General features: G+C 47.9%; 1 protein-coding gene across 2 annotated transcripts in view; it reads left to right on the top strand.

Moving 5' to 3' along the window:
* The window catches only part of GTPBP3 (GTP binding protein 3, mitochondrial), a 394,097-nt gene that overhangs the window by 114,261 nt on the left and 252,243 nt on the right, over positions 1-27,593 (top strand). For both annotated transcript variants that reach the window (XM_063914578.1, XM_063914577.1), the window contains exon 4: positions 14,930-15,016. In XM_063914578.1, the coding sequence (XP_063770648.1) occupies positions 14,930-15,016 (87 nt within the window). The remainder of the gene's footprint in view (positions 1-14,929; positions 15,017-27,593) is intronic.

The following is a 27,593-nucleotide window of genomic DNA, read 5'->3' as shown; positions in this document are numbered from 1 at the left end:
TGACTGAGGACTACTTTATTACATCTTATCAGAAATTTGCAGAACGTCTCTGATAGCTTCTATAAGAGCCTCTATTCCCTGTGATGGAGCAGCATCCCCTCCTTCTGTATCCCCCTCCCCCTCCTCCATGTCTAACCCTTCAGCGTCAGACTGCAGGATATGGGCCAGAGTTCGCTTTTGCGGACAAATGGCAGGGTAGTGAGACGCTGGTTTGGGGACTGAGTCTCTGTTTATAAACTCATCCACAGACTGTCTTAAGTATTGCGTCTCTTTCTCATTGCGGGACAATTTATTAGAAATATTTGAAATCATTCCTTTAATGGAATCTAACCATGCTGGTTCAGCCCCGCTAGCCTGGGAGGGTGCACTAAACTGTGTACATATTACTTAGCTACCTGGGGAAGAGGAACACACTGCCGTACATGAAACACACTATTTGCCTGACATATTGTAAATGTGAAAGAAAACACACACACACACACACACACACACACACACACACACACACACACACACACACACACACACACACACACACACACACACACACACACAGTTAAAAGCACAATTAACCCACAAATAGCCCTTCCAGGGAGCCACAGAGGTATAGTGGAGCCAGCACACAGCGCCTTTATCGCTAATACCAACCTTAGACGGGTCGCAGACAAAGTACCCAGATTGGGGACTTAATACACTAGTAATCGCTTCCCCCTGCTATGACCCCCTGGTACCGCTGAGGTAATCTGGAGTCACTCCGGAGGAGCTGCGCATCCCTGTCAATCAGCGTCTGTGTCCACTGCAGCGGAAAAATGGCGCTTGTGAGCTGCTGGATCCGCTCATAGTGAAGCTCCTCCCCTTCAATGGCGTGCGGTCTTCCCGTTTTTTTATACTGGCTGAGGTAATCTAGTGCTTAAAATGTAGTGAGATCCGTTTTAAGGCTGTGTTTGCCAGTGTGGGTACTGAGTACAGTGTACCCAGACTCAGTTGTGTACTGAGTCTGGAGATGCATTCCGCCTCGGTTAGAAGCCATGTTTCTCCGTACCCTCATGCTGCCATAATGGCCGGCGACCCGCTATCCGGGACGCCGCCTTAGTAATCACCACTCTTCACTCTTCTGGCTCTGTTAGGGGTGGCGGCGTGCTGCGGGAATCTACTCTCGACATGTTTGGGCTTGTGTCCTGTCAGCGGGGAATGGGACCATTAACCCTTCAAGAGGTTGGGCCGTCCCCCCCCTAAGTCCCACGAAGCAGGCATGCTGGTGACAAGCAGTCCTGCCTGAAAATAAATAGATAAAATAAATGCAGAAAACTCTTCAGGAGCTTTCTTCAGCGTGACCGGCTCCTCCGGGCATATTTTCTAAACTGAGTCTGGTAGGAGGGGCATAGAGGAAGGAGCCAGTCCACACTTTCAAATTCTTAAAGTGCCCATGGCTCCTAGTGGACCCGTCTATACCCCATGGTACTAATGTGGACCCCAGTATCCTCTAGGACGTAAGAGAAAGTCTTGTTATTGGCTAACATATTTTCTCTAGCATCCATAAGGGATATTGGGGAAATCTAGTACGATGGGGTCCAAAGGAGCCGGTGCACTTTAAATCTCTTCACTGGGTGTGCTGGCTCCTCCCCTCTATGCCCCCTCCCACAGGCAGTTTAGAAAAAAGTGCCCTCAGGAGAGGATGTACATCTCTGAGGTCCAGAGAGTTTTCTTCAGTTTCTTTTAAACTTTTATTATTTTTGGTATGCTGTTTGGGCAACAGCATACCTGCACCGTGGGAGTTAGCGCGGGGGGGGGGGGGGAATGGTCACCGGCCTAGCGAGGTGTCAGCCGCTTCCCCGCTGCAGGACCACCGTCCTGAGAGGTTGTTTGTTCAGCGGGGCACTGCACCTTAGCTGTTGCAATTGCAGCACGCTACACACCCCAAACACATGCCTGAAGGTGACGTCTTTGGTGAGCACAACCCGGGGACCCTGCTAGGGGGGTCCCCCGGTTCATAGTGCGGCTAAACGCGGGTGCGGCATATGGGACCCTCCTGGGGGGGTCCCACTAGAGCCCCCCGTGTAGACTGGCTAGCGGTGGTTTGAGCTAACACTTGTGTGATGTTCTTAAGCAAAATAGGAGACATTGCCAGTATAAAAATCTATGTAGCTCCGGCGCCATTGCGGGGGGCGGCGCTACCTCAGAGTGGGACCAGCGACAATTTGGCGCCTTCCTCTGCCTAATGCAGCAGCAGCAGGCTCACACAGCTCCTCTTGACTCACAAGACACGCTGGAAAACTGGTACATGGTGTAGCAAAGGGGAAGAGCCGCTATTGTACACAATCTGTGTCCTATACTGGACAGAAATCATTAGTGTTTCACTGTGATATAGTTAGCTGACAGCCTCACTGGGGCTGTGCAGCTGAGGGTGTGCTGGTCTTTCTCTCTGTCTCTGTGTCTCCTCTCACATACAGTAAGGGCAGGCTTGATCAGTATTACTGTCTGTGTGTATGTGTATGTCATTGTGATTACTGTAAACGTGTAAACACAAGCTATGCAGTGTATGCCACACCAGATTCTCTCCCTTATCATCTGATTCTGTTTAATGTGAACAATGCAGCCAATCTTCACAGATCAGTGAAGGGCCTGGGGGTGAGGGTCCAGAGCCCTCCTGGATAGGACCTCTTAAGACTATGATGTCTAATATGTCATCACAACTCACTGCTAATGTTCAGAAATCGCAGCTACTACACCAGGCTGTTGCAGACTTAGCAACTAGGGCAGATGTTACACAGCCCCCCCTCTCTCACTCAGGACCACAAAAGCATGTTTACCTGCTCTTCTCTCTGATTCAGATGAGGACATATAGGAGGATGGGGAGGACTTGGATCCCGTTAGTGGGGATTCCAATTCTGCTCAGGGTATTGCACCCCTCATTTTGGCTATACGGGACGTCTTAAAGCTCCTGTAGAGGAAGCTGCGTCACAGCATTCGTTTTTCTTTACACAAAACAAGCCTAATGCTACTTTCTCTAATTCTGCAGCGTTAGATGACCTATTTAAATTAGCCAGGAAAAATCCAGACAAAAAATTCCAATTGTCAAAAAGATTTTTGCACACTTTCCCATTTGCTCTTGGAGGTAGGAAATTATGGGAGGAACCCCCGTATCAGTCTCTCGACTGTCCAAAAAGGCGGTGCTGCCTGCACCGGGCTCCTTTACCATAAATGATCCTGGGGATAGAAAAAGAGAGACTACACTAGAATCTATTTACACAGCAGCAGGTGTATCGCAAAGGCCGGTCATAGCGGGTTGCTGGATGACCCATGCGATTCATATGTGGGCTACTCAAATTCAGGAGGGCCTCTCTGGGGCTATGCATCTTGTCACTACGGTGACTCTCCTGAAGCACATTCAGGACACTACACGCGTCCTGTGTGACTCGTTCAAGGAGATGGGCAATATTAATGCTAGGACTTCTGCCATGTCAGTATCGGCGCACAGGGCTCTGTGGTTGCGTCAGTGGATAGCGGATGCAGAATCAAAGCGCAGTGTGGAGTCCCTCCCCTTTTCTAGGGAATGGCTCTTTGGGGTTGAGTCGGATACGTGGATTTCCAAAGTCACTGCTGGGAAATCCACATTTCTCCCCTCTGGAGCCCCGCCGGCTAGACGCTCCTACCCGGGGCCGTCTGTTCAGTCCTTTCGGTCTAACAGATTTCGATCTAGGGCCAGAGGTGCCTCCAATGCGGCTAGAGGCACCAGAGGTAAGACAAGAAGACCTGCAAACACCGGTTCTCAGGAACAGACTACCAGTTCTGCTTCCACTAAGTCCCCAGCATGACGGTGCCCACCAACTCTGAGGGGATCTCGAGGTGCGAGCTTGACTGTGTCACTTCAGTTGCGTCTGGGAGGTTTCCTGCCAAGATACCTGGGTCAGGGATCTCATTTCTCAGGGCTACAAGCTGGAGTTCGACAGTGCTCCTTCGAAACGATTTTTCAAATCAAACTTACCAGTTTTGGAGGATACGCTGGTTACGTTTTGACAGGCCACCCTAAAGTTGGTCCAGTCCCACGTCATTGTTCCAGTACCAATACCACAATAAGGAAACTGTTATTACTCTAACCTGTTTGTGGTACCAAAGCCGGACGGTTCGGTAAGGCTCATTTTGAATCTAAAGTCCTTGAAACCTTACCTGAAGTTTTTCAAGCTCAAAATGGAATCCTTTAGAGCAGTGATTGCGGGCCTGGAAGTACAGGAATTCATGGTTTCCTTGGATATCAAGGACGCCTACCTTCATATTCTGATTTGGCCACCTTATCAGACATACCTGAGGTTTCCCCTGCTGGACGATCACTACCAGTACCAGGCACTGCCCTTTGGCCTGTCCACAGCTCCGAGGGTATTCACAAAGTTGATGGCGGAGATGATGTTCCAGGTCCAGGGGTTCAATGTTGTCCCTTACCTGGACGATCTTCTGATAAAAGCAAGATCCAGGGAGCTTTTATTGCTCCATATCGACCGCACTATCCAACTGCTGTCACACCATGGGTGGATTCTCAATTTACAGAAGTCTCACCTGGAGCCAACTCAGCAGCTCCTGTTCCTGGGGATGTTGCTGAATACTGTGGTCCAAAAGGTGTTCCTACCAGAGGACAAAGCGAGTACACTTCAGGAAATGGTCCGCATGGTGCTCCGACCTACTTGAGTGTCCATCCATCTTTGCATAAGATTGTTGGGAAAGATGGTCACCTCATACGAGGCGATCCAATATGGGAGGTTCCATGCCAGAACATTTCAATTGGATCTCCTGAGCAAGCGGTCCGTATCACATCTACAGATGATTCGGCTGTCACCTCAGATTCGGCTGTCACCTCAGACCAGGATTTCCCTCCTGTGGTGGCTGCAGTCCTACAATCTACTGGAGGGCCGGAGTTTTGGGATCCAGGATTGGACCCTCCTCATGACGGATGCAAGTCTAAGAGTATTCGGAGCTGTCACCCAAGGGGCGCAGTTCCAGGGCCAGCCCGCGAAAACCTTCCGATCAACATTCTGGAACTTCAGGCAATCTACAATGCCCTGCTTCAGGCCTCTCCTCTGCTCAAGGATCATGCTATCCAAGTACAGTCAGACAGCGCCACTGTAGTGGCGTACATCAAGCGGCAAGGAGGGACAAACAGCAGAGCCTGCATGCGAGAGGTATCAAAGATACTCCTCTGGGCAGAAAGAAATGCAAAAGCAATGTCGTCAATCTTCATTCCGGGAGTGGAAAACTGGGAAGCGGACCTCCCGAGTCGTCACGATCTCCACCCGGGGGAGTGGGGTCTACACCATCACGTGTTCCAGCAGATCATCCACCGGTGGGGCTGCCCACAAATAGACATGATGGCTTCTCGACTCAGCAAGAAGCTTCACTGGTATTGCTCACGAACCAGCGACCCTCAGGCGAGGGCAGTGGATGCACTGATATCGCATTGGCCTTACCGGCTGGTCTACCTATTTCCTCTAATTCCGTTGCTCCCAAGGTTGCTCAAGCGAATCAGGAATCAAGGAGTACAGCCAATTCTTATTGCCCCGGTTTGGCCTCGGAGGACGTGGTACGCGGATCTTCTGGACATATCCGTTGAAGACCCTTGGCCTCTACCACTAAGAAGATATCTTCTTCAGCAGGGACTGTTCATCTACCAGGACTTACGGAGTCTTCGTTTGACGGCATGGAGGTTGAGTGGAACATCCTAGCTCACAGGGGCCTTTCCAAAAAGGTTATTGCTACCATGGTTCAGGCCAGGAAATCTGTGACGTCAAAACGCTATTATCCTATCTGGAGGAGATATGTCTCTTGGTGCGAGGAACGCACATATCCGCCTCCAGAGTTCCACTTGGAGCATTTCTTACATTTCCTGCAGGCTGGTGTGGATAAGGGCTTATGTCTGAGTTCCATTAAGGTCCAGATTTCAGCTCTTTGCATTTTCTTCCAGAAGAAATTGACTGTGTTGCCAGAAGTTCAGACCTTCTTGCAAGAGGTACTCAACATACAACCTCCTTTTGTGCCGCCTACGGCACCTTGTGATTTGAATGTGGTGTTGGAATTTCTAAAGTCCTCCTGGTTTGAACCTCTGATGATGGTAGAAGACAAGTACCTCACGTGGAAGACGGTGATTTTACTGGCCCTGGCTTCTGCTTGACGTGTCCCAGAATTGGTGGCCTTGTCGTGTAAAAGTCCCTACTTGGTCTTTTACGAGGACAGAGCTGAGCTCCAGACTAGACAGCAGTTCCTGCCGAAGGTTGTCTCTGCGTTTCACCTGAATCAACCTATTGTTGTTCTGTCCAGTTCTGACACTTCTGCTCCTCCGGAGGCATTGGATGCTGTGCGAGCCTTGAAGATCTATGTCAAGCGAACGGATCGGATAAAAAAAGACTGATTCCTTCTTCGTGCTCTATGATGCGCAGAAATAGGGTTATCCTGCTTCGAAGCAGTCCATTGCTCGTTGGCTTAGACTTACTATCCAACAGGCCTATGTGTCGGCAGCGTTATCTGTTCCTAAGTCTCTGAAGGCCCACTCTACAAGATCGGTGGGGTCTTCCTGGGCTGCTCCCCATGGAGTTTTGGCCTTACAACTATGCTGAGCTGCTACCTGGTCGGGGAAAAACACTTTTGTTAAGTTCTGCAAGTTTGATACCCTGGCCAAAGACGATACCCAGTTTGGCCAGGCGGTGCTACAGAAATCTCTGCACGTTCCCGCCAGTTCTGGAAGCCTTGGGACGTTCCCATCGTACTAGATTCACCCAATATCCCTTATGGATGCTAGAGAAAACAGGATTTTAATTACCTACCGGTAAATCCTTTTCTCGTAGTCCATAAGGGATGTTGGGCGACCGCCTCAGTGCGTTGACCTTTCTGCAGGTTCTCTTTTATGTGATTTCCTGTTCAGCTGTTGTTACCAGTTATTTGTTCGTGGCAGAGGCGTAACTAGGGTTTTCGGAGCCCAGGGAAAGATGAAGAGCGGCGCGCCCCCCCCCCCCCCCCCCCCCCCCAAAAAAAGCCACAAAATTAAGCATGTGTACGCGTGCTGGGAAAGTTGGCGTGGCCACGCGCCAGAAGGGGTGTGGCCACATATCAGAAGGGGCATGGCCACTGAAAATGGGGCGTGCCGACATGACTGTCACCTACCTCCTGTGTCGCCTCTCAGCGCACCTTCATTCAGTTTTTGCACAGTACGCACGCAGAGTCCCCTTTTTACACAGTACGCAGAGTCCCCTTTTTACACAGTACACAGTACCAGATACACAATTGCCCCACAGTGCCAGATACACAATTGCCCCACAGTGCCAGATACACAATTGCCCCACAGTGCCAGATACACAATTGCCCCACAGTGCCAGATACACAATTGCCCCACAGTGCCAGATACACAATTGCCCCACTGTGCCAGATACACAATTGCCCCACAGTGCCAGATACACAGTGCCTCAAGGTACCAGAGACATGATCCCCCCCCCCCCCCCCCCTCCCCTGCTGGCTGCTGCTTACATCAACCTGGATCCCTGCTCACTGTCACCGCTGCCGCTGGCCTCTGCTATGCGGTCTCCGGCGGCGGCAATCTTAAATGTGGCGCTGCTTCGTTAGCCAATCAGAGTTTGCAGACTCTGATTGGCTAACGCCGCCCGGAGACCAGACAGACACTCACACTGAGCAGTGAGCACATTGAGGGGCAGGAGAGACGCTGCGCTCTCCTCCCCTCACATTGCAGTGGGACGGGGGCAGAGCAATAGCGGGGGCGGGTGGGCATGATGCCTTGGCCACCGGCAGCGCCCCCTCTGCTGGGCCTGCCAAGGCGCCCAGGGCATGTGCCCTGCTCAACCCCCCTTAGTTACGCCTCTGGTTCATCGTGTGCTGGTATATAAATCTCATCACTCTTTGTTATCATGTTCCTTCTCTCATATATGTCCTTTCTCCGTTGAGCACTGTTTTACCTATAACTGCATGTGGGAGGGGGCATAGAGGGGAGGAGCCGGCACACACAGTGACGAAATGCACCGGCTCCTTTGTACACCGTCTATACCCCATCGTACTAGATTCCCCCAATATCCCTTATTGACTACGAGAAAAGAATTTACCAGTAGGTAATTAAAATCCTTTTTTTTATAGTGCAGCGCAGAGAATATTTAGTCATTCACATTAGTCCCTGCCCCAGTGGAGCTCATAATCTGTTTTCCACAGGTACACACATAAATATACACTAGGGTTCCAGTATATTTCTGGACTATGAGAGGAAATCGGAGAACCCAAAGGAAGCCCACACAATCATGGGGAGCACATACACACTCCACACATATTCCACCAAGACCTCAGTGCTCCCAGTCTTAGGTTCTATTGCCACCACACTGCCTGATAAAAATTGTATTTTAATGAAATTTTTAGTAAATTTGATATTCCATCATTAAAATACATGTTTAATCATTAAATCATATCTTACAGATGTAATAATATAAAAATAAATGTATCTGCTTATTTATTGTATTCATATAATATTTTATGCCTTTTTATTGTTATTTTCCATTGTAGAAAATAAGTTCAATTCTAGACACAACCACTATTATTAAAACCTTTGTTTTCCATCTGTGTTTATTGGTTGGGTTCTAGAACCCCAAGGTTCTGTTCTCGGACCTTTCAGTTTCTCTCTCTGTGGGGTATATTTACTAAAATTCGTATTTTCCCGTCTGAGGTCAAAGTTCAATCACGAATGACATCGAAAGTGTAAAGTTGCAACTTTTTGAATTTATTACGACTAATTTACTAAGCTGTCGTATTCTGCATTTTCGGATTTACCGATGTCGATGTCATTCGGTTTTTTTGGCAGTGTTTTACGTGAGTGACTTGTAAAACATTGCCGACTTTAATACAATGAATCTCGGCCGGATCTGAGAGATCCGTGCTGGGCTTCATTGTGCACCTTTTAAAAAATTGTAATCAGTGTTAAAATAAAAATAAAAAATTGCGTGGGGTACCCCCTCCTAAGCCAAACCAGCCTCGGGCTCTTTGAGCCGGTCCTGGTTGAAAAAATATGGGAAAAAAAATGTCAGGGGTTCCCCCATATTTAAGCAACCAGCACCAGGCTCTGCGCCTGGTCCTGGTTCCAAAAATACGGGGGACAAAAAGCGTAGGGGTCCCCCGTATTTCTGAAACCAGCACCGGGCTCCACTAGCCAGATACATAATGCCACAGCCGGGGGACACTTTTATCTAGGTCCCTGCGGCCCTGGCATTACATAACCAACTAGTCACCCCTGGCCGGGGTACCCTGGAGGAGTGGGGACCCCTTCAATCAAGGGTCCCCCCCCCACTCCAGCCACCCAAGGGCCAGGGGTGAAGCCCGAGGCTGTCCCCCCCATCCAAGGGCTGCGGATGGGAGGCTGATAGCCTTTTTGTCAAAAAATGAATATTGTTTTTAGTAGCAGTACTACAAGTCCCAGCAAGCTGGTACTTGGAGAACCACAAGTACCAGCATGCGGAGGAAAACCGTGCCCGCTGGTACCTGTAGTACTACTACTAAAAAAATACCCCAATAAAAACATAAGACACACACCTTGAAAGTAAAACTTTAATACATACATCCACACCTTCATATACACATACTTACCTATGTTCACACGAGGGTCGGTGTGAACATAGGTAAGAAGGCTCCTCTTTTAATCCATTTGTAATCCAGGTACTTTGCAAAATAAAAAAACGGACACCCGACCTCGCACTGAAAGGGGCCCCATGTTTTCACATGGGACCCCTTTCCCCGAATGCCAGGAACCCCCTCTGACTTATGTCTAAGACGGTTCCATCAGCCAATCAGGGAACGCCACGTTGTGGCATCCTCCTGATTGGCTGTGTGCTCCTGTACTGTATGACAGGCAGCACATGGCAGTGTTACAATGTAGCGCCTATGCGCTCCATTGTAACCAATGGTGGGAACTTTGTGGTCAGCGGTTGACCGAAAGTAACCTCACCGCTGACCACAAAGTTCCCACCATTGGTTATAATGGAGCGCATAGGCGCTACATTGTAACATTGCCGTGTGCTGCCTGTCATACACTACAGGAGCACACAGCCAATCAGGAGGGTGCCACAACGTGGCGCTCCCTGATTGGCTGATGGAACTGTCTTAGACATAAGTCAGAGGGGGTTCCTGGCATTCGGGGAAAGGGGTCCAATGTGAAAACATGGGGCCCCTTTCAGTGCGAGGTTGGGTGTCCGTTTTTTTATTTTGCAAAGTACCTGGATTACAAATGGATTAAAAGAGGAGCCTTCTACACTGGATTTTGGGAGTATAATTTTTTCAACAGGTACCCCATGGATTCTACATGGAGAAGAGGACCGACCCTCGTGTGAACATAGGTAAGTATGTGTATATGGAGGTGTGGATGTATGTATTAAACTTTTACTTTCAAGGTGTGTGTCTTATGTTTTTATTGGGGTATTTTTTTAGTAGTAGTACTACAGGTACCAGCAGGCACGGTTTTCCTCCGCATGCTGGTGCTTGTGGTTCTCCAAGTACCAGCTTGCGGGGGAGGCTTGCTGGGACTTGTAGTACTGCTACTAAAAACAATATTCATTTTTTGACAAAAAGGCTATCAGCCTCCCATCCGCAGCCCTTGGATGGGGGGGACAGCCTCGGGCTTCACCCCTGGCCCTTGGGTGGCTGGAGGGGGGGGACCCCTTGATTGAAGGGGTCCCCACTCCTCCAGGGTACCCCGGCCAGGGGTGACTAGTTGGTTATGTAATGCCAGGGCCGCAGGGACCAAGATAAAAGTGTCCCCCGGCTGTGGCATTATGTATCTGGCTAGTGGAGCCCGGTGCTGGTTTCAGAAATACGGGGGACCCCTACGCTTTTTGTCCCCCGTATTTTTGGAACCAGGACCAGGCGCAGAGCCCGGTGCTGGTTGTTTAAATATGGGGGAACCCCTATCATTTCCCCCCCCATATTTTTTCAACCAGGGCCGGCTCAAAGATCCCGAGGCTGGTTTGGCTTAGGAGGGGGGACCCCACGCAATTTAAAAAAAAAAAAAAACACTTTCCCACCCCTTCCCACTGAAAAACATGCACGGATCTCATGGATCCGTGCATGCCTATCCAAACACGGGGAAAAAAAGCAGGTCTGTTTTTTTTAGCACTTTTCCACGAATTGTATTTCAGCACGGCAGTGTTTGGCTATTGTCGGCAGTGTTTGTGATTTACACTTTTTAGTAAATTACCGATTTCTACCAAATTGCAGGCGTATTTGACCGATGGTGTATTGATTCGTAATTTTTTCCTAGGACTTTCAAAATATTACGAATGCCCTCATCACTGCCGTGATTTGAGTTTAGTAAATTCCCGAGATGACACTTTGAAGAAAAAACATAATCTCGGTCAAAATCGGGACCTTAGTAAATATACCCCTATATGTCCTCATTACGTGAACTCATTCGCTCTTCTGACTTCCAATATCATCTCTATGCTGATGATACTTAAATCTGCCTTTCCTCCTCTGACCTCTCCCCCTCTCTCCTCACTCCAACTGTCTCTCTGCTATCTCTTCTTGGATGTCCCAGCGCTATCTTAAACTTAACATGTCTAAGACTGAAATGATCATCTTCTCACCCTCCCGCATAACTTCAATTTCCACAATTTCCTAATCTATTGATGGCACTACAATCTCCTCTATCCCCCTCTCCTTCAAACCACACATTCAGCACCTCTCACCTACCATTTCCATCTCCAAAATATTTCCAGAATCAGACTTACTCAAACTAAATGCTACTAAGACCCTCATCCACTCACTAGTCATCTCCAGATTAGACTACTGTAATCTATATGTCCTCCCTGACTACCGCCTCTCTCCACTACACAATTTATCCTCAATGCTGCTGCTTCCCGGCTTATCTTCCTCTCCAAACGTAGTACGTCCACCTCCCCTCTCTTGCAAGTCTTACACTGGCTCCCCTTCCAAATCCAATTCAAGCTTCTTACACTCACTTATAAAGCCCTCACCCATTTCTCATCCATTTACATATCTGATCTTATCTCCATTTACACTCACATCCACCCTCTTCGCTCCACAAATACATGCTCAACTATTAAATACTGTCAACTATTAACTTCCTCCCGTTCCTGCCCCTAAAATTTTGCCGTGGTGCTTCCTACCCCTGGAATTCTCTACCTCTTCCTATCAGTCTTTCCACCTCTTTACAAAACTTCATACGGGCTCCCGAGACCCACTTCTTCATCAAAACCAGCCATCTCTCATCCTAACCCCCTGTTTCATGCTCACTTCTACCCCATCTGTGTCACCCCGCTGTCTGCACCTCCCCTTTAGAATGTAAGCCCTCACTTGCAGGGCCCTCTCCCCTCATGTTCTTTTCCCTCTCTTCTACTCCATACTCCCTACAATGACACCTAACCCTTAGTTTCTGCCAGCATGTTCAGTGTCCTGTTCACTGATCCAGAATTGTGTATATGCCACGTACTTGTCCTACATTATCTTGCACTGCAAGTCATTGTTTTCCTGTTTGGCTCATTTATCTATGTACTTTGTAAGGTGCTGTGGAACCCTTGTTGTGTCATAAATAAACAATGATAATCATAAGGAATACACACATACACAAGGATGCTTGGGCTGTTTTACAGCTATGTAGTCAACAAGGCTCCTTTTTGTTCAGTGTAGAATTTTTTTTTGTCTGGCAATATAGTGTAATAATAATCCAAGGGATAGGGAGCGGATATGTAGCAGGAGTCCTCAGAATGTTCACTGCGGTATAATTTTTACACTGCCTCCAGTATTTCTACTTCATTTACTACTATCAGTTGGATGCCTTTTACTTAATTTAGGCACAATTCGGAGGGAAAAGCATAATAGTCACAAAACAACAGTATTATATGTAAAATGGAAAGTTGTCAGCCCTGATGTCTTCTTGTTGTCATGAGTAGTATAAAACATAAAAAGGTCAAATGAGCATTATTTTGGGATAAATTGAAATACATTTAAATTATGTATGTTGTTCAAATGGAATATGTATTATATTTAAAAGTTTCATTTTAGCATAAAAATAAAACAAAATGGGTGCACCCTTTACTACAACCCCTAGTATATAGCTGTCTGAGTGCAAATAATGTGCCAGTAAAAATTATTGAGAATGTTTGTTTTTTGTCAACAACTGAAAATGTTAATTCATTACCAATTGTGCCAATTCTTGCAGCTTGATTAGTAAGTGCTATTGTGAAATAGTCTTACCCAATACATCCTTAAACTACAGGGTGAATGAATATAGGGGAGTCAGCATTTTAGAACAAAAGGAAATTACAGAAATATAGTTTGTGTGGTGTACCTGCCCTAACTGCTTGTATCTTGGCTGTAGGGTTTTGTTTCTTATCCTGGATGAGTGCGAGACATGCCATATAGCTGACTACAGATATAACTTAGGGACCTGCTTCTTTAAGCATATGGCTTCCCTACTTATGTTAGTCCTTCAGATATATATTTACTAATATTACATCAATATTGCTGTATTTAGAAGATGTAAAGTAGACCTTTTTTTGCCTATTCATAACTTTAGTTAGGTTGCCCTGGTTAGTAAAAATTGCTTTGCTGCCTTATGTCAGTCTGGTCTACCACCTCCCAACTAGGAGTGTGTTTCTGCGTTGTTTTCCCAGTAGCCAGGCATGTTAAGTGTAGCAGATACTGCTTAGCTTGTCCATTTTTTCAGTGCATCATACCACAAGTATTTGTCATATTAAATTTTGCAATTGTTCTAATCCATCATGTTTCCCATCTCACTAGATAACCCATATTGGGGGCCAACCGTGGCCCACTACTATTTTCTTGTGCATTTTTTTAGGACAACTCCTTCCCATTTTGTTCCCAGGATGGCCTGAACCTCCTATCTATTCTATAAAGCATGTTTGCATTATATCGCAGAGGAAAAAAGATCGTTTTGTTACGGAGTCTTATATATAAAGTCTTCTATATACTTTTATACCTGTAACCATACAAACTCTCGCTTTACTGACTCAAGTCTGAGGGCAGTATTCTTATGGATGTAAAAATAATTACCAAAATAAATACTACAGATGTGAATGTCTATATAACTAACAGGTACATTTAAATGTTGACTTGGCTTCTGAAATCTGCCAAAAGCATCCATTTTAAGCACTACAGCTATGTTAAATGTATGTCAGGATAGGGGATGCAGTCAGTTTACTGGCTGTCGTGATCCCAGCGTTCAGGAGACCGACGCTGGGATCCCGACACCCGCCAATAAATCAACATCCGGAATCCCGACACCAGCCCAGTATTCCCACTCTGTTGGTGGATCCACGCCACAAATTAAGTAAGAATAGAAACTGTGTTGAGCGCAGCGGGATTCCGGCAGACTGGATGCCGCTGTCTGTGTAGTTGGGATACCGTATATATCCCCAGGATAGTTACTTTATGATAGTTACATTTCCCTACAACATTACCACAACTGATTTTTCTAATAGAAAGCAAAGTATATCGTGCATTTGTATATTTGGACAGAAATTAATGCAGTAGACTGCTTTTTTTTCTATGTCTCTTTAAAATACATATTTATCACAAATGTATTGCTTTTTTAAAAAGTTTCCATTTGTATTGACTAGCCTGTTGAAAAAAAAAATTATATATATATATATATATATATATATATACACAGTATATTATGCGTGTATGTATATATATATATATATATATATATATATATTTATTATGTGTGTGTGTGTGTGTATATATATATATATATATATATATATATATATATATATATATACAGTATATAATGCGTGTATGTATACATATATATATATATATATTTATTATGTGTGTGTGTGTGTATGTATATATATATATATATATATATATATATATATATATATATATATGATTTTTTTTCTTATTTCATTTTTTTTTGCAGGTCCCCGTAGTTTCACAGGAGAAGATTGCTGTGAATACCATGTCCATGGCGGGCCAGCTGTGGTCGGTGGCATACTTCAGGCTTTAGGTTTGTTAAGGAAGACATACTTTCACTATTAGGGGAGCTTCTAACAAAATTCTGTGTGGGGGAAGGTCTTATTTATGATACAATATTATAATACGTTAGTGACATATTGTACCTTGTGGATATTCTCCCGTATGCAGTTGTATTTATCTCTGTGGTTGGACTGCATAGGTTGGTTTCATAACCCTCATCATTATCGGAATGCACTTGTTCCAGCCCTATCCCTAATGATGTGTCTGAAACAAGTGTAATTAAGTACACACACGACTCAGACCACTACTCTGCCAGCACATTATCTACATGACCGTACTAATCCACAAAACCAACCTGCTTTCACCTGTGCATCAGCCACACTATGTGGAAAGTTGCAGGTGCATTAGATTGTATCATGAAAAGGGACTCTACACAGTGGATGCAATGTTGTCAGCTGAACTCGTAGTCATAGAAATGTAGAAAATAAAGTCTTTTTGAAGCAGTACCACATGAATATGTGGGGCCTCATGAATATTAGTTAGGCTGTAGTGTAGTGTAGGGTAGGTTGGACACTGGATCAGCACATAAATTAGATGCCTCCATAGTTTTTAGTTCTACTTTGATGACACATCTGTGCAACTGCATCCTTTCAATAGACATGTGACAGAAATTACTTTCACACAGTCATCCACATTACGTCTGTATCACATTCTTCTTTATATGTTAACCACCTCTGAAGTCACTATTTCTGCTGCGGGGTACACTGGGCTCCACAAGGATTAACATCGGGGTGTAGAGTAGGATCTTGATCCGAGGCACCAACAGGCTCAAAGCTTTGAGTGTTCCCAAGATGCAAAGCGCCGCCTCCTCTATAACCCGCCTCCGTGCACAGGAGCTCAGTTTGTAAGTTGGTGCCATGCAGTAAGCAGGCAATCAACAGGAGGGCTGCCATATTATAGCTTGTTTCAGAAGAAAAGAAGAACTTTTTAAGACTTCAAGGGCTGCAACTTTTATGTATGTCAAATAGAAATCGTTTGCTGCAGCTCCATCACTCCCCCAGCGGCGCTGTATACTCCCACGCCCTGGTTGCCGGGTAACTGCAGCGGAGGCTCCGGTGTTCTTCTGTTAGTCACACACACTCGCCGCTGACCTCCGGGATCGCGTGGCCGCAGGTACAAGGGGAAGTAAGGGGTCTCTTTGGCCCGCTGTTAACCGCAATCCGGCGCTTCCATGGGAGGCGGGCCACGCGCGCTGGCGTGGACACTGTATAGGGCAGCTGCTCCACTAGTTACCGGGACACAGGGCGCAGGTGAGGCTTTTTTCTCTTATGAAAGCCGGTTTTTAACAAGCCCGCAGCGCCCGGTGGGGAAGCCAGCAGGGGGATTAGGCCTAACCTGTAGCCCCTCCCCCAGCGCGTCATTTGGGTAAATGTTCCTGCCCTGAAGCTGCATATCTCTCCCTCACTCCCTGTCAGCCGCCATCACAACGGAGCTGCGCTGTTCCTGGGACTGCTGGGGCAAATCCTCTGTAAAGCCGCCTGCTCGCCAGCGCTGTGCATTTTACAGGACACTTAAGTATTCTACCTGTCAAGGGACAGTGTTAGTTAAGAAAGAGTGCATACATTCAGGGTTGTGTGGTACAAACACCCTATGATATGCATCCAGTATCTACTTTGTTTTGTTATATCTACTGTTTACTTATATAGCTATTCTGAGTATTACTTTGTATTGCTAATCCAGTGCAGTTTTATGGTTGAATAATTTCTGCATGGTACACTTGTGACTATATATATGTGTGTGTGCATGTAGCTGCTGCGTAGCTGCCATATCGGGTATTTCACTCAGCGTGCTACTCCTATATTCTGTAACCTGAGGGTGCTAAGTGTGTCAGGTTTTCTGAATAATATAGGTTTTTCACAAGATATACTTGCTGTGTATTTTTCTTTGTGATTTATAGTCACTTTCTATTTATATATATATATATATATATATATATATATATACACTGCTCAAAAAAATAAAGGGAACACTAAAATAACACATCCTAGATCTGAATGAATGAAATATTCTTATTAAATACTTTGTTCTTTACATAGTTGAATGTGCTGACAACAAAATCACACAAAAATTATCAATGGAAATCAAATTTATTAACCCATGGAGGTCTGGATTTGGAGTCACCCTCAAAATTAAAATGGAAAAACACACTACAGGCTGATCCAACTTTGATGTAATGTCCTTAAAACAAGTTAAAATGAGGCTCAGTAGTGTCTGTAGCCTCCTCGTGCCTGTATGACCTCCCTACAACCCACACAAGTGGCTCAGGTAGTGCAGCTCATCCAGGATGGCACATCAATGCGAGCTGTGGCAAGAAGGTTTGCTGTGTCTGTCAGCGTAGTGTCCAGAGCATGGAGGTGCTACCAGAAGACAGGCCAGTACATCAGGAGACGTGGAGGAGGCCGTAGGAGGGCAACAACCCAGCAGCAGGACCGCTACCTCCGCCTTTGTGCAAGGAGGAACAAGAGGAGCACTGCCAGAGCCCTGCAAAATGACCTCCAACAAGCCACAAATGTGCATGTGTCTACTAAAACGATCTGAAACAGACTCCATGAGGGTGGTATGAGGGCCCGACGTCCACAGGTGGGGGTTGTGCTTACAGCCCAACACCGTGCAGGACGTTTGGCATTTGACAGAGAACACCAAGATTGGCAAATTCGCCACTGGCACCCTGTGCTCTTCACAGATGAAAGCAGGTTCTCACTGAGCACATGTGACAGACGTGACAGAGTCTGGAGACGCCAAGGAGAATGTTCTGCTGCCTGCAACATCCTCCAGCATGACCGGTTTGGCAGTGGGTCAGTAATGGTGTGGGGCAGCATTTCTTTGGGGGGCCGCACAGCCCTCCATGTGCTCGCCAGAGGTAGCCTGACTGCCATTAGGTACCGAGATGAGATCCTCAGACTCCTTGTGAGACCATATGCTGGTGTGGTTGTCCCTGGGTTCCTCCTAATGCAAGACACTGCGAGACCTCATGTGGCTGGAGTGTGTCAGCAGTTCCTGCAAGACGAAGGCATTGATGCTATGGACTGGCCCGCCCATTCCCCAGACCTGAATCCAATTGAGCACATCTGGGACATCATGTCTCGCTCCATCCACCAATGCCACGTTGCACCACAGACTGTCCAGGAGTTGGAGGATGCTTTAGTCCAGGTCTGGGAGGAGATCCCTCAGGAGACCATCCGCCACCTCATGAGGAGCATGCCCAGGTGTTGTACAGAGGTAATACAGGCACGTGGAGGCCACACACACTACTGAGCCTCATTTTGACTTGTTTTAAGGACATTACATCAAAGTTGGATCAGCCTGTAGTGTGTTTTTCCACTTTAATTTTGAGTGTGACTCCAAATCCAGACCTCCATGGGTTAATAAATTTGATTTCCATTGATAATTTTTGTGTGATTTTGTTGTCAGCACATTCAACTATGTAAAGAACACAGTATTTAATAAGTATATTTTATTCATTCAGATCTAGGATGTGTTATTTTAGTGTTCCCTTTATTTTTTTGAGCAGTGTATATATATTTCTTGGATTCCCTGTTTGTGCTGACAGGAAAGTCACACTACACTAGGAGTTCTTGCTAGATATATCGCTGCTAAAGATTGTACCAGGTTGCCTGATATTGTGCTTATATTATGTCAGCTACACGAGGCAACGGAGCTGAGGCTTCTCCCATATTGCGTGGTGGTGATGCTGCAGACATTTTGGAGGAAAATATGGCAGCAGAGAGTTCAGGTTCAGGGGGTTCCTTACCCCCCAGTGGGTCTGTAGCACCGGGGATAACAAGTGACCCACCTTGGGCTACCTTTTCCACGCTGTTAAATATGCTAGTAACTAAACTGACGCCCCCTGTGGGACCACCTGTGCCAATGCAGCAGTTTATGGTCCCTGCAGTTAATCCGCCTTGGGCGGATCATATCTCAACTCAGTTACAGCACTTGAACCGGTCACTGACTAAATCTAAATCTCACTCTCGCCCACCTAAGACTAAGACGTCTTCTAAACGGGCCGCTACTTCCTCACAATCTACTGCTATTCCGGACACATCCTCTGAGGAGGATGGTGCATATACTGACCCCACAGACACTGACTCAGATGCTTCTGATGGGGAAGGGAAGTCAATGGTGGATGTCCCTGATTTGATTGAGGCTATCGGGCTCATTCTTCAGGTCTCTGATGAACCTGAGCCTGCGGCTGTCTCTAAAAATCCGGACAGATTTAAACGTAAAAAGGTGGTTAAACAAGTTTTACCTCATTCTCAACACCTGGCTGACATTCAACAGGAATCCTGGGAAAACCCGGGAACGAAATTCACACCGCATAAGAGACTGTTGGTTCGCTATCCTCTCTCTGTGGAGCTAAGTAAAAATTGGGAAACTCCTCCGCCTGTAGATTCTCATGTGGCACGCATGGTAGTTTCCACTGCTCTGCCAGTAACTACGTCACCTCTCTGATGGAAGCGACGGATAGACGTGTGGAGGGTTGTTTGAAGGCGATTTACACCCTAACGGGGCCTGTGCATAGGCCAACCATTGCAGCAACGTGGGCTGCTGAAGCTGTTGAGGTGTGGGCTCAGGAGCTTGAGGCGGAGCTGCCTTCCAATGCATCTGAGCATGCTCGACATTGTCTCTCATATATTACCACAGCTTCTCTGTACTTTAAGGAGGCGGCATCCGATGCCGGGGTGCTGGCGGCCAAAGCTGCTACTACGTCCGTCTTTGCCACACGTATCCTTTGGTTAAGATCCTGGTCGGTGGATATGGATTCCAAGAAAACCCTGGAGGGTGCTTCCTTTCAAGGGAGACATTCTCTTTGGAGAAGACCTCAATATGATTGTGGCTGATCTGGCTACTGCTAAAACAGCTTGCCTACCTAGTACGGCTCCTTCCGCACAGAAGGCAAAAAGTACTTTCCCTCTGCCCTTTTGTCTTCCAGGTAAAGCAAAAGGTCAGGCATACCCAAAGCAAGCTCGTGCTTTCTGACCTGCAAAGCCCAGACCGAAGCGAGCCTGGGCTGCCCGTCAGCCTGCTTCCAAAACTGACAAGCCTGCTGCATAACGGGGTGGGGATCCCAGGGTGGGGGCCAGCTTCTAGGTTTTGCCCAGGAATGGTTGAAGACCACTTCCGATGCCTGGGTAAGGGAAGTCGTCACTCGAGGTTACGCCGTACCCTTCAAGAATCGTCCCCCTCATCAATTTTGCCTGACAGATGTTCCTCTGGACCCGGCAAAAGCAAACACACTTCATTTGGTGGTACATTCCCTCCTGACCACAGGAGTGGTAGTACAGGTGCCTCTGGCTCGGAGAGGCAAGGGGTACTATTCACCTCTGTTTCTAGTCCCGAAACCGAACGGGTCCTCGCGGCCCATTCTTAATCTGAAGTCCTTGAACAAGTATGTGCGGGTCTCCAAGTTTCGTATGGAAACGCTGCGCTCCATTGATCTGGCCTTGGAACCTGGGTTCTATATGGTCTCCCTGGACATACAAGATGCCTATCTGCATATTCCTATTGCAGTGTCTCATCAGCAGTACCTAAGGTTTGCGGTGGGTAACCTTCATTACCAATTTCGGGCGTTACGCTTTGGTTTGACAACGGCTCCCCGAGTTTTCACCAAAGTAATGGCGGTCATGACGGCTACACTCCGCCATCAAGGGGTCAGGATCCTACCGTACCTAGATGATTTGTTGATCCTGGCAAATTCCCCAGAACTTCTCCTGTGTCATCTAGATCTGACTGTCCAGGTCATAACAGTCCTCGGGTGGCTTGTCAACTGGAAGAAATCATCCCTGGTTCCTGCTCGGAGCATGGTACACCTGGGATCGTTATTAGACACTCACAACCAACGGTTGTTCTTGTCTCAGGAGAAGGTCCTGAAACTTCAGGACAGGATTCAATGCTTCCTAACTCGTCTGCAAGTGTTGATTCATTCGGCGATGCAAGTGCTAGGTCTCATGGTGCCGGCTTTCGACATGGTGGAGTATGCTCAATTCCATTCTCGCCCTCTGCAGAAGTTAATTCTGATCAAGTAGGACGGCCTGCCTCACTGGATCAGATCTCACATGATCTCCTTGTCTCCGGAGGTCCGTCTGTCACTGAGCTGGTGGCTTCAGGACCATCGATTGAGCAGGGGGGGCTATCCGGGGCTGCCCCTTCTGGATATCCAACTGGGTCCTACTGACGACGGATGCCAGTCTGAGAGGTTGGGGTGCAGTGTTGGAACAACACTCCCTTCAGGGTCGGTGGACCGAGGAGGAGTCTCTACTCCTGATAAATATTCTGGAACTGCGGGCAGTGTTCAATGCGTTGACAATGGCCCAGCATCTAATTCAGAACAGACCTGTTCAAGTACAATCGGACGCCACCACGGTGGCGTACATCAATCATCAGGGCGGCACTCGAAGCCGCATGGCAATGAGGGAAGTATCTTGGATTCTTCAGTGGGCAGAACGCCATCTGCTGGCCATATCCGCAGTGTTCATTCCGGGGGTCCTAAACTGGGAAGCAGACTTTCTCAGTCATCAGGACGTACACGCTGGAGAATGGAGCCTCCATCCAGAAGTGTTTCAACTTCTCGTAGACAAGTGGGGCCTTCCAGATGTGGACCTGATGGCGTCTCGACACAATCACAAGGTTCCGGTCTTCGGAGCAAGGACAAGGGATCCTCAAGCAGCGTTCTTGGATGCTCTGTCAATCCCATGGAACTTTTGGCTGCCGTATGTGTTCCCTCCGGTGTCATTACTGCCCAGAGTAATATGGAAGTTCAAGCAAGGAGGAGGAAACCTACTTCTAATCACTCCAGCGTGGCCCAGGCGGCACTGGTTCTCCGATCTACAGGGCCTCTCGCTAGATCGTCCCCTTCTACTTCCACAACGACCAGACCTCCTCGTTCAGGGCCCTTGCGTTTACCAGGACTTGGCCCGTCTGGCTTTGACGGCATGGCTCTTGAAGCTTCCATCCTGAGGGCAAAGGGTTTTTCTGAAGCAGTCGTTCAAACTATGTTGAAGGCCCGTAAGCCGGCTTCTGCTTGGATTTACCATAGGGTCTGGAATGCTTACTTTACTTGGTGTGCGTCTCACAATCATGACGTTTTCAAGTTTAGGACGGCCAAACTTTTAGCCTTCCTACAACAGGGCCTGAACTTAGGCCATGCGTCTGGCCTCCCTCAAGGTTCATATTTCTGCCTTGTCGGTTTGGTTTCAGAGAAAGATTGCTGCCCTTCCTGATGTTCATACATTCACTCAGGGCGTGTTGCGGATTCAGCCTTCTTATGTGCCACCTGTGGCCCCTTGGGATCTGTCAGTGGTTTTGGAGGCCTTGCAAGAGTCTCCGTTTGAACCTCTTGCCTCTGCTGACCTTAAGTGGCTTTCTCTTAAGGTGCTATTTTTGCTGGCTATTGCTTCAGCTAGAAGGGTCTCGGACTTGGGTGCCTTATCCTGTAAATCTCCCCATTTGATTTTTCACCATGACCAGGCGGTTCTTAGAAGGCGGCAAGGTTATTTACCCAATGTGGTGTCTTCCTTCCACCTTAACCAGGAGATTGTGGTTCCGCCCTTTAATTCTCCTGAGTTGTCTTCCAAAGAGTGTTCTCTTTGGATGTGGTACACGCTCTCCGTATCTATGTGAAGAGAACATCCTCAGTTAGGAAATCTGATTCTCTTTTTGTACTGTTTGGTTTTCACAAACGTGGCTGGCCTGCTTCCAAGCAGACACTGGCCAGATGGATTAGAATGGTGATTGCACATGCTTATGTACATGCTGGTCGTCCGGCTCCTGCTACCATCAAAGCCCATTCTACTCTGTCGGTTGGACCTTCTTGGGTGGCCCACCGTGGTGCGACCCTTGAACAATTGTGCAAGGCGGCTGCATGGGCCTCCGGGAACACGTTCATAAGGTTCTTTGCTTTCGTTACTTCTGCCTCCCAGGATGCTTTCTTTGGACGTCGGGTTCTTGTGCCCGCTACAGTGCGTTCCCTCCCATAAGGAACTGCTTTAGGACATCCCCAATGTTAATCCTTGTGGAGCCCAGTGTACCCCGCAACAGAAAACGAGATTTATGTTAAGAACTTACTGTTGTTAAATCTCTTTCTGCGAGGTACACTGGGCTCCACAAGGCGCCCACCATGACACACTTAGCTTCTTTGGGTTGGTGTGGAATTAGCCGCTGACACCCTCTCCTGTCGTGAGTGTGTGGTGTAATTGGCTACGAGCGATTGTCGTCTCTAGTACCTGCTACTGCATTGGACTGGTTAACGAAACTGAGCTCCTGTGCACAGAGGCGGGGTTATAGAGGAGGCGGCGCTGTGCATCTTGGGAACAGTCAAAGCTTTGAGCCTGTTGGTGCCTCGGATCAAGATCCTACTCTACACCCCGATGTTAATCCTTGTGGAGCCCAGTGTACCTCGCAGAAGGAGATTTAACAACGGTAAGTTCTTACCATAAATCTCGTTATTTGTCTCTGTCATGTCTGGTGCAATGAAGTTCCATCTGTGAGTGGACTATCTGTGTAGTAACAATATAAGTACAATTTCCACCACAAATATAAAATTTTATGGATTTTAAGCAGATGTAGGTTATCTAATCTTTCACTTTAAAATCTGAAGTTTCTGCTGTGGGGTACACTGGGCTACACAGGGAATAACATCGGGGGTGTAGAGTAAGATCTTGATCCGAGGCACCAACAGGCTCAAAGCTTTGACCTTCTTCCCAGAATGCCTAGCGCCGCCTCCTCTATAACCCAGCCTCCGTGCACAGGAGCTCAGTTTTGTAGATGGTGCCATGCAGTAAGCAGGCATACAACAGGTGGGCTGCTCTAGCAGCCCTGAGAGAGCTTTTCTAAGCGAAGATAGAAGACTCCAAGGCCTGCAGCAGTGATAGATGTCAGTCTGACATCTCCTGCTGCTGCTCCATCACCTCCCGTGCCCTGGTTGCCGGGTACTTACAGCGGAGGCTCCGGGTTGCTCCCCGTTAGTCATACACTCGCCGCAGTTCTCCTGGATCGCGTGGCCGCACTCAGGGAGGAGGTAAGTGGGTCCCCTAGGCGGGTCCCGCTGAAATCGCGGTCTGGCGCGGTCGGTGGGAGGTGGGCTGCGCGCACTGGCGTGGACACTGTGGTCAAGCAGGGACTCCACTAAATCACCAGGGCAAGGGCACAGGTCGGGTTTTTCCTCATAAAAAACGTTTTTATTACAGCCCATAGTACCAGTGGTGAGGTCCAGCAGGAGGATAAGGCTTGGACCTGTAGCCCCTCCCCCAGCCCCAGTGCGCCATTTACAGTAATGTTCCTGCCCTGGATCTGCATATATCTCTCTCCCTCACTCCCAGTCAGTGTTTGGGCGCCATTACACAGAGCAGCACTGTTCCTGGGACTGTTTGGGCAAATCCTCTTTTGTAAAGCCGCCTGCATGTCAGCGCTGTGCATTTTACAAGACACTTAAGTATTCTACATGTCTGTTGACAGTGTTAGTTAAGAAACAGTGCATTAGGTCAGGGTTATATAGTACAAGTACCCTGTGATATACAGTGATCGCGCTGAGCCAAAAAAAAAGTGGGTCCCAGGGACCCTTCACTTTTAAAAATTGGGGTCCTACCGGTCTTTTTCTGGGTCCCATCGGAATGAAGGTTCTTATTAATTTTAATCTTGTTTGGACACTACAAAAGTGTTGCAAGATGGGGGGGATGGGGTTACAGTGCTGCTGGGCTGTGTAGCATGCAGGACACCCTGCACCAGAGCTGTAACTAGACATTTTGGTGCCCTTAGGCAGAAAGTGAATTGGTGTTAGACCACTTAGACCACAAAGAATAGGTAGTGCGCGCCGTAGGTGCGCCGCAAAGTTTTAGGGGCGTGGCTTCATAGGGAAGGGGCGTGACCACATAATAGTGTCAATTCACATTACACCACACAGTAGTGGCGCTTATACACATTGCACCAGGTAGAACCTCCTATGCACACTGATCCAGGTAGATCATGTCATACACTTTGCTCCAGGTACAGCACGTCATACACTTTGCACCAGGTACAGCACGTCATACACTTTGCACCAGGTACAGCAAGTCATACACTTTGCACCAGGTACAGCAAGTCATACACTTTGCACCAGGTCCAGCAAGTCATACACTTTGCACCAGGTACAGCAAGTCATACACTTTGCACCAGGTAGAGGACTTATACAAATTGCACCAGGTAGAGAACGTTATACACATTATGCCAGGTAGAGCACGTTATCATACACATTGCGCCTGGTAGAGCATATTATACACATTGCGCCAGGTAGAACACGTTATTATACACATTGCGCCAGGTAGAACACGTTATCATACACATTGCGCCAGATAGAGCACGTTATCATACACACTGCGCCAGATAGAGCACGTTATCATACACACTGCGCCAGGTAGAGCACGTTATCATACACATTGCCGCTAGGTAGAGCACGTTATCATACACAGTGCGCCAGGTAGAACACGTTATACACACTGCGCCAGGTAGAGCACGTTATCATACACATTGCACCAGGTAGAGCATGTTATCATACACATTGCCGCTAGGTAGAGCACGTTATCATGCACATTGCGTCAGGTAGAACACGTTATTATACACAATGCGCCTGGTAGAGCACGTTATTATACACATTGCACCAGGTAGAACACGTTATTATACACAATGCGCCTGGTAGAACACGTTATTATACACAATGCGCCTGGTAGAGCACGTTATTATACACAATGCGCCTGGTAGAGCACGTTAATATACACATTGCACCAGGTAGAGCACGTTATCATACACATTGCGCCAGGTAGAACACGTTATTATACACAATGCGCCTGGTAGAGCACGTTATTATACACATTGCGCCAGGTAGAACACGTTATTATACACAATGCGCCTGGTAGAACACGTTATTATACACAATGCGCCTGGTAGAGCACTGAGGCACATTGCAGTAACCACTTATCACCTCCAGTTGCACGAAGGGGCCGTTTAACACAAGTGGCTCCGCCCCCAGCAGCAACTCACTGACACTCACCATTTTTTCTGACAGCACAGTGCAGTGAGTGCACTGGCACAAGTAGCCAGCCTGCGCCTGTAGTAGCCGCAGCCTGGAGGAGCTCTATGTGAAATCGCAAGCAGAGGCTGTTCTCTGGCAAGAAGGAGCTCCTCCAATCGCTTCCCCTGACGGGCTGGCCACTGCTAAATATACCGATAATCAGTTACAACTGTGTCAAAGTAGTGGAGCCCCAGGTGCAATGGGAAAGTCAGTGTCACTGCACAGTTGTACTGATTACTGGTATATTTAGCAGTGGCCAGCCCGCCAGGGGAAGCGATCGGAGGAGCTCCTTCTTGCCAGCCTCTGCTTGCGATTTCACAGATCGCTCCTTCATGCTGCGGCGCCGGCTGGCTACTTGTGCCAGTGCACTCACTGCACTGTGCTGTCAGAAAAATGGTGTCAGTGAGGCCCTGACACTCTGAGCGGCCTCACATTGCACACACGGAGCTTGCAGCCCCCGGACATCCCGCATCTGCACCAGCTACTCCAGGTGAAGCGGGGCGATGCAGCACTGTCTACTGCTTACCTACAGCGGGAGCTGCGCAGCCCGGGCGGCTCCTGCTGGAAGGTGGTTGTCGGGTCTCGGTGGGGCGTTGAGCGGGTCCCGGGTAGGGGGGTGGCGGCGGGCAGATCCGGAGCTGTACTCCCAGTCGCAGAGGAGGGTGCTGGCGGCAGAGCGGAGGTGGAGCCGGATGAGCGGGGCCAGTCTGTCAGCCCTGCAGCACAGATTCATGTGCTGGCGGGGAGCAGGATTCAAAGCGGGAGATGCTGCAGGCTGTGATTGGATGGAGCCTACAGGAGGTGATTGGCTGAGGAAACAGCCAGTCACCTCCTGCATTCCGCTGACAGGCTTAACACATGCAAACACATATTCAGATGAGCGCGTCCTGTGGGACCCGCTCATCTTCTAAATGTGAGTCCCGGGCGGCTGTTTCTGGGTAAAATACGCGCCATAGCGCGTTTTTGCGATCACTGCATATACATCCATTCTTTACTGTGCATTGATATATCTACTTTTCTCTAACGTCCTAAGTGGATGCTGGGGACTCCGTAAGGACCATGGGGAATAGCGGCTCCGCAGGAGACTGGGCACAAAAGTAAAGCTTTAGAACTACCTGGTGTGCACTGGCTCCTCCCCCTATGACCCTCCTCCAAGCCTCAGTTAGATTTTTGTGCCCGAACGAGAAGGGTGCACACTAGGTGGCTCTCCTGAGCTGCTTAGTGAAAAGTTTAGTTTTAGGTTTTTTATGTTCAGTGAGACCTGCTGGCAACAGGCTCACTGCATCGAGGGACTAAGGGGAGAAGAAGCGAACTCACCTGCGTGCAGAGTGGATTGGGCTTCTTAGGCTACTGGACATTAGCTCCAGAGGGACCGATCACAGGCCCAGCCATGGATAGGTCCCAGAGCCGCGCCGCCGGCCCCCTTACAGAGCCAGAAGACAGAAGAGGTCCGGAAAATCGGCGGCAGAAGACGTCCTGTCTTCAACAAGGTAGCGCACAGCACTGC

This window comes from Pseudophryne corroboree, chromosome 1 (genome assembly GCF_028390025.1).
Source record: "Pseudophryne corroboree isolate aPseCor3 chromosome 1, aPseCor3.hap2, whole genome shotgun sequence".
NCBI lineage: Eukaryota > Metazoa > Chordata > Amphibia > Anura > Myobatrachidae > Pseudophryne > Pseudophryne corroboree.
The sequence above is the reverse complement of the archived record's forward strand: the minus strand, read 5'-3'. Positions and strand labels throughout refer to the sequence as shown.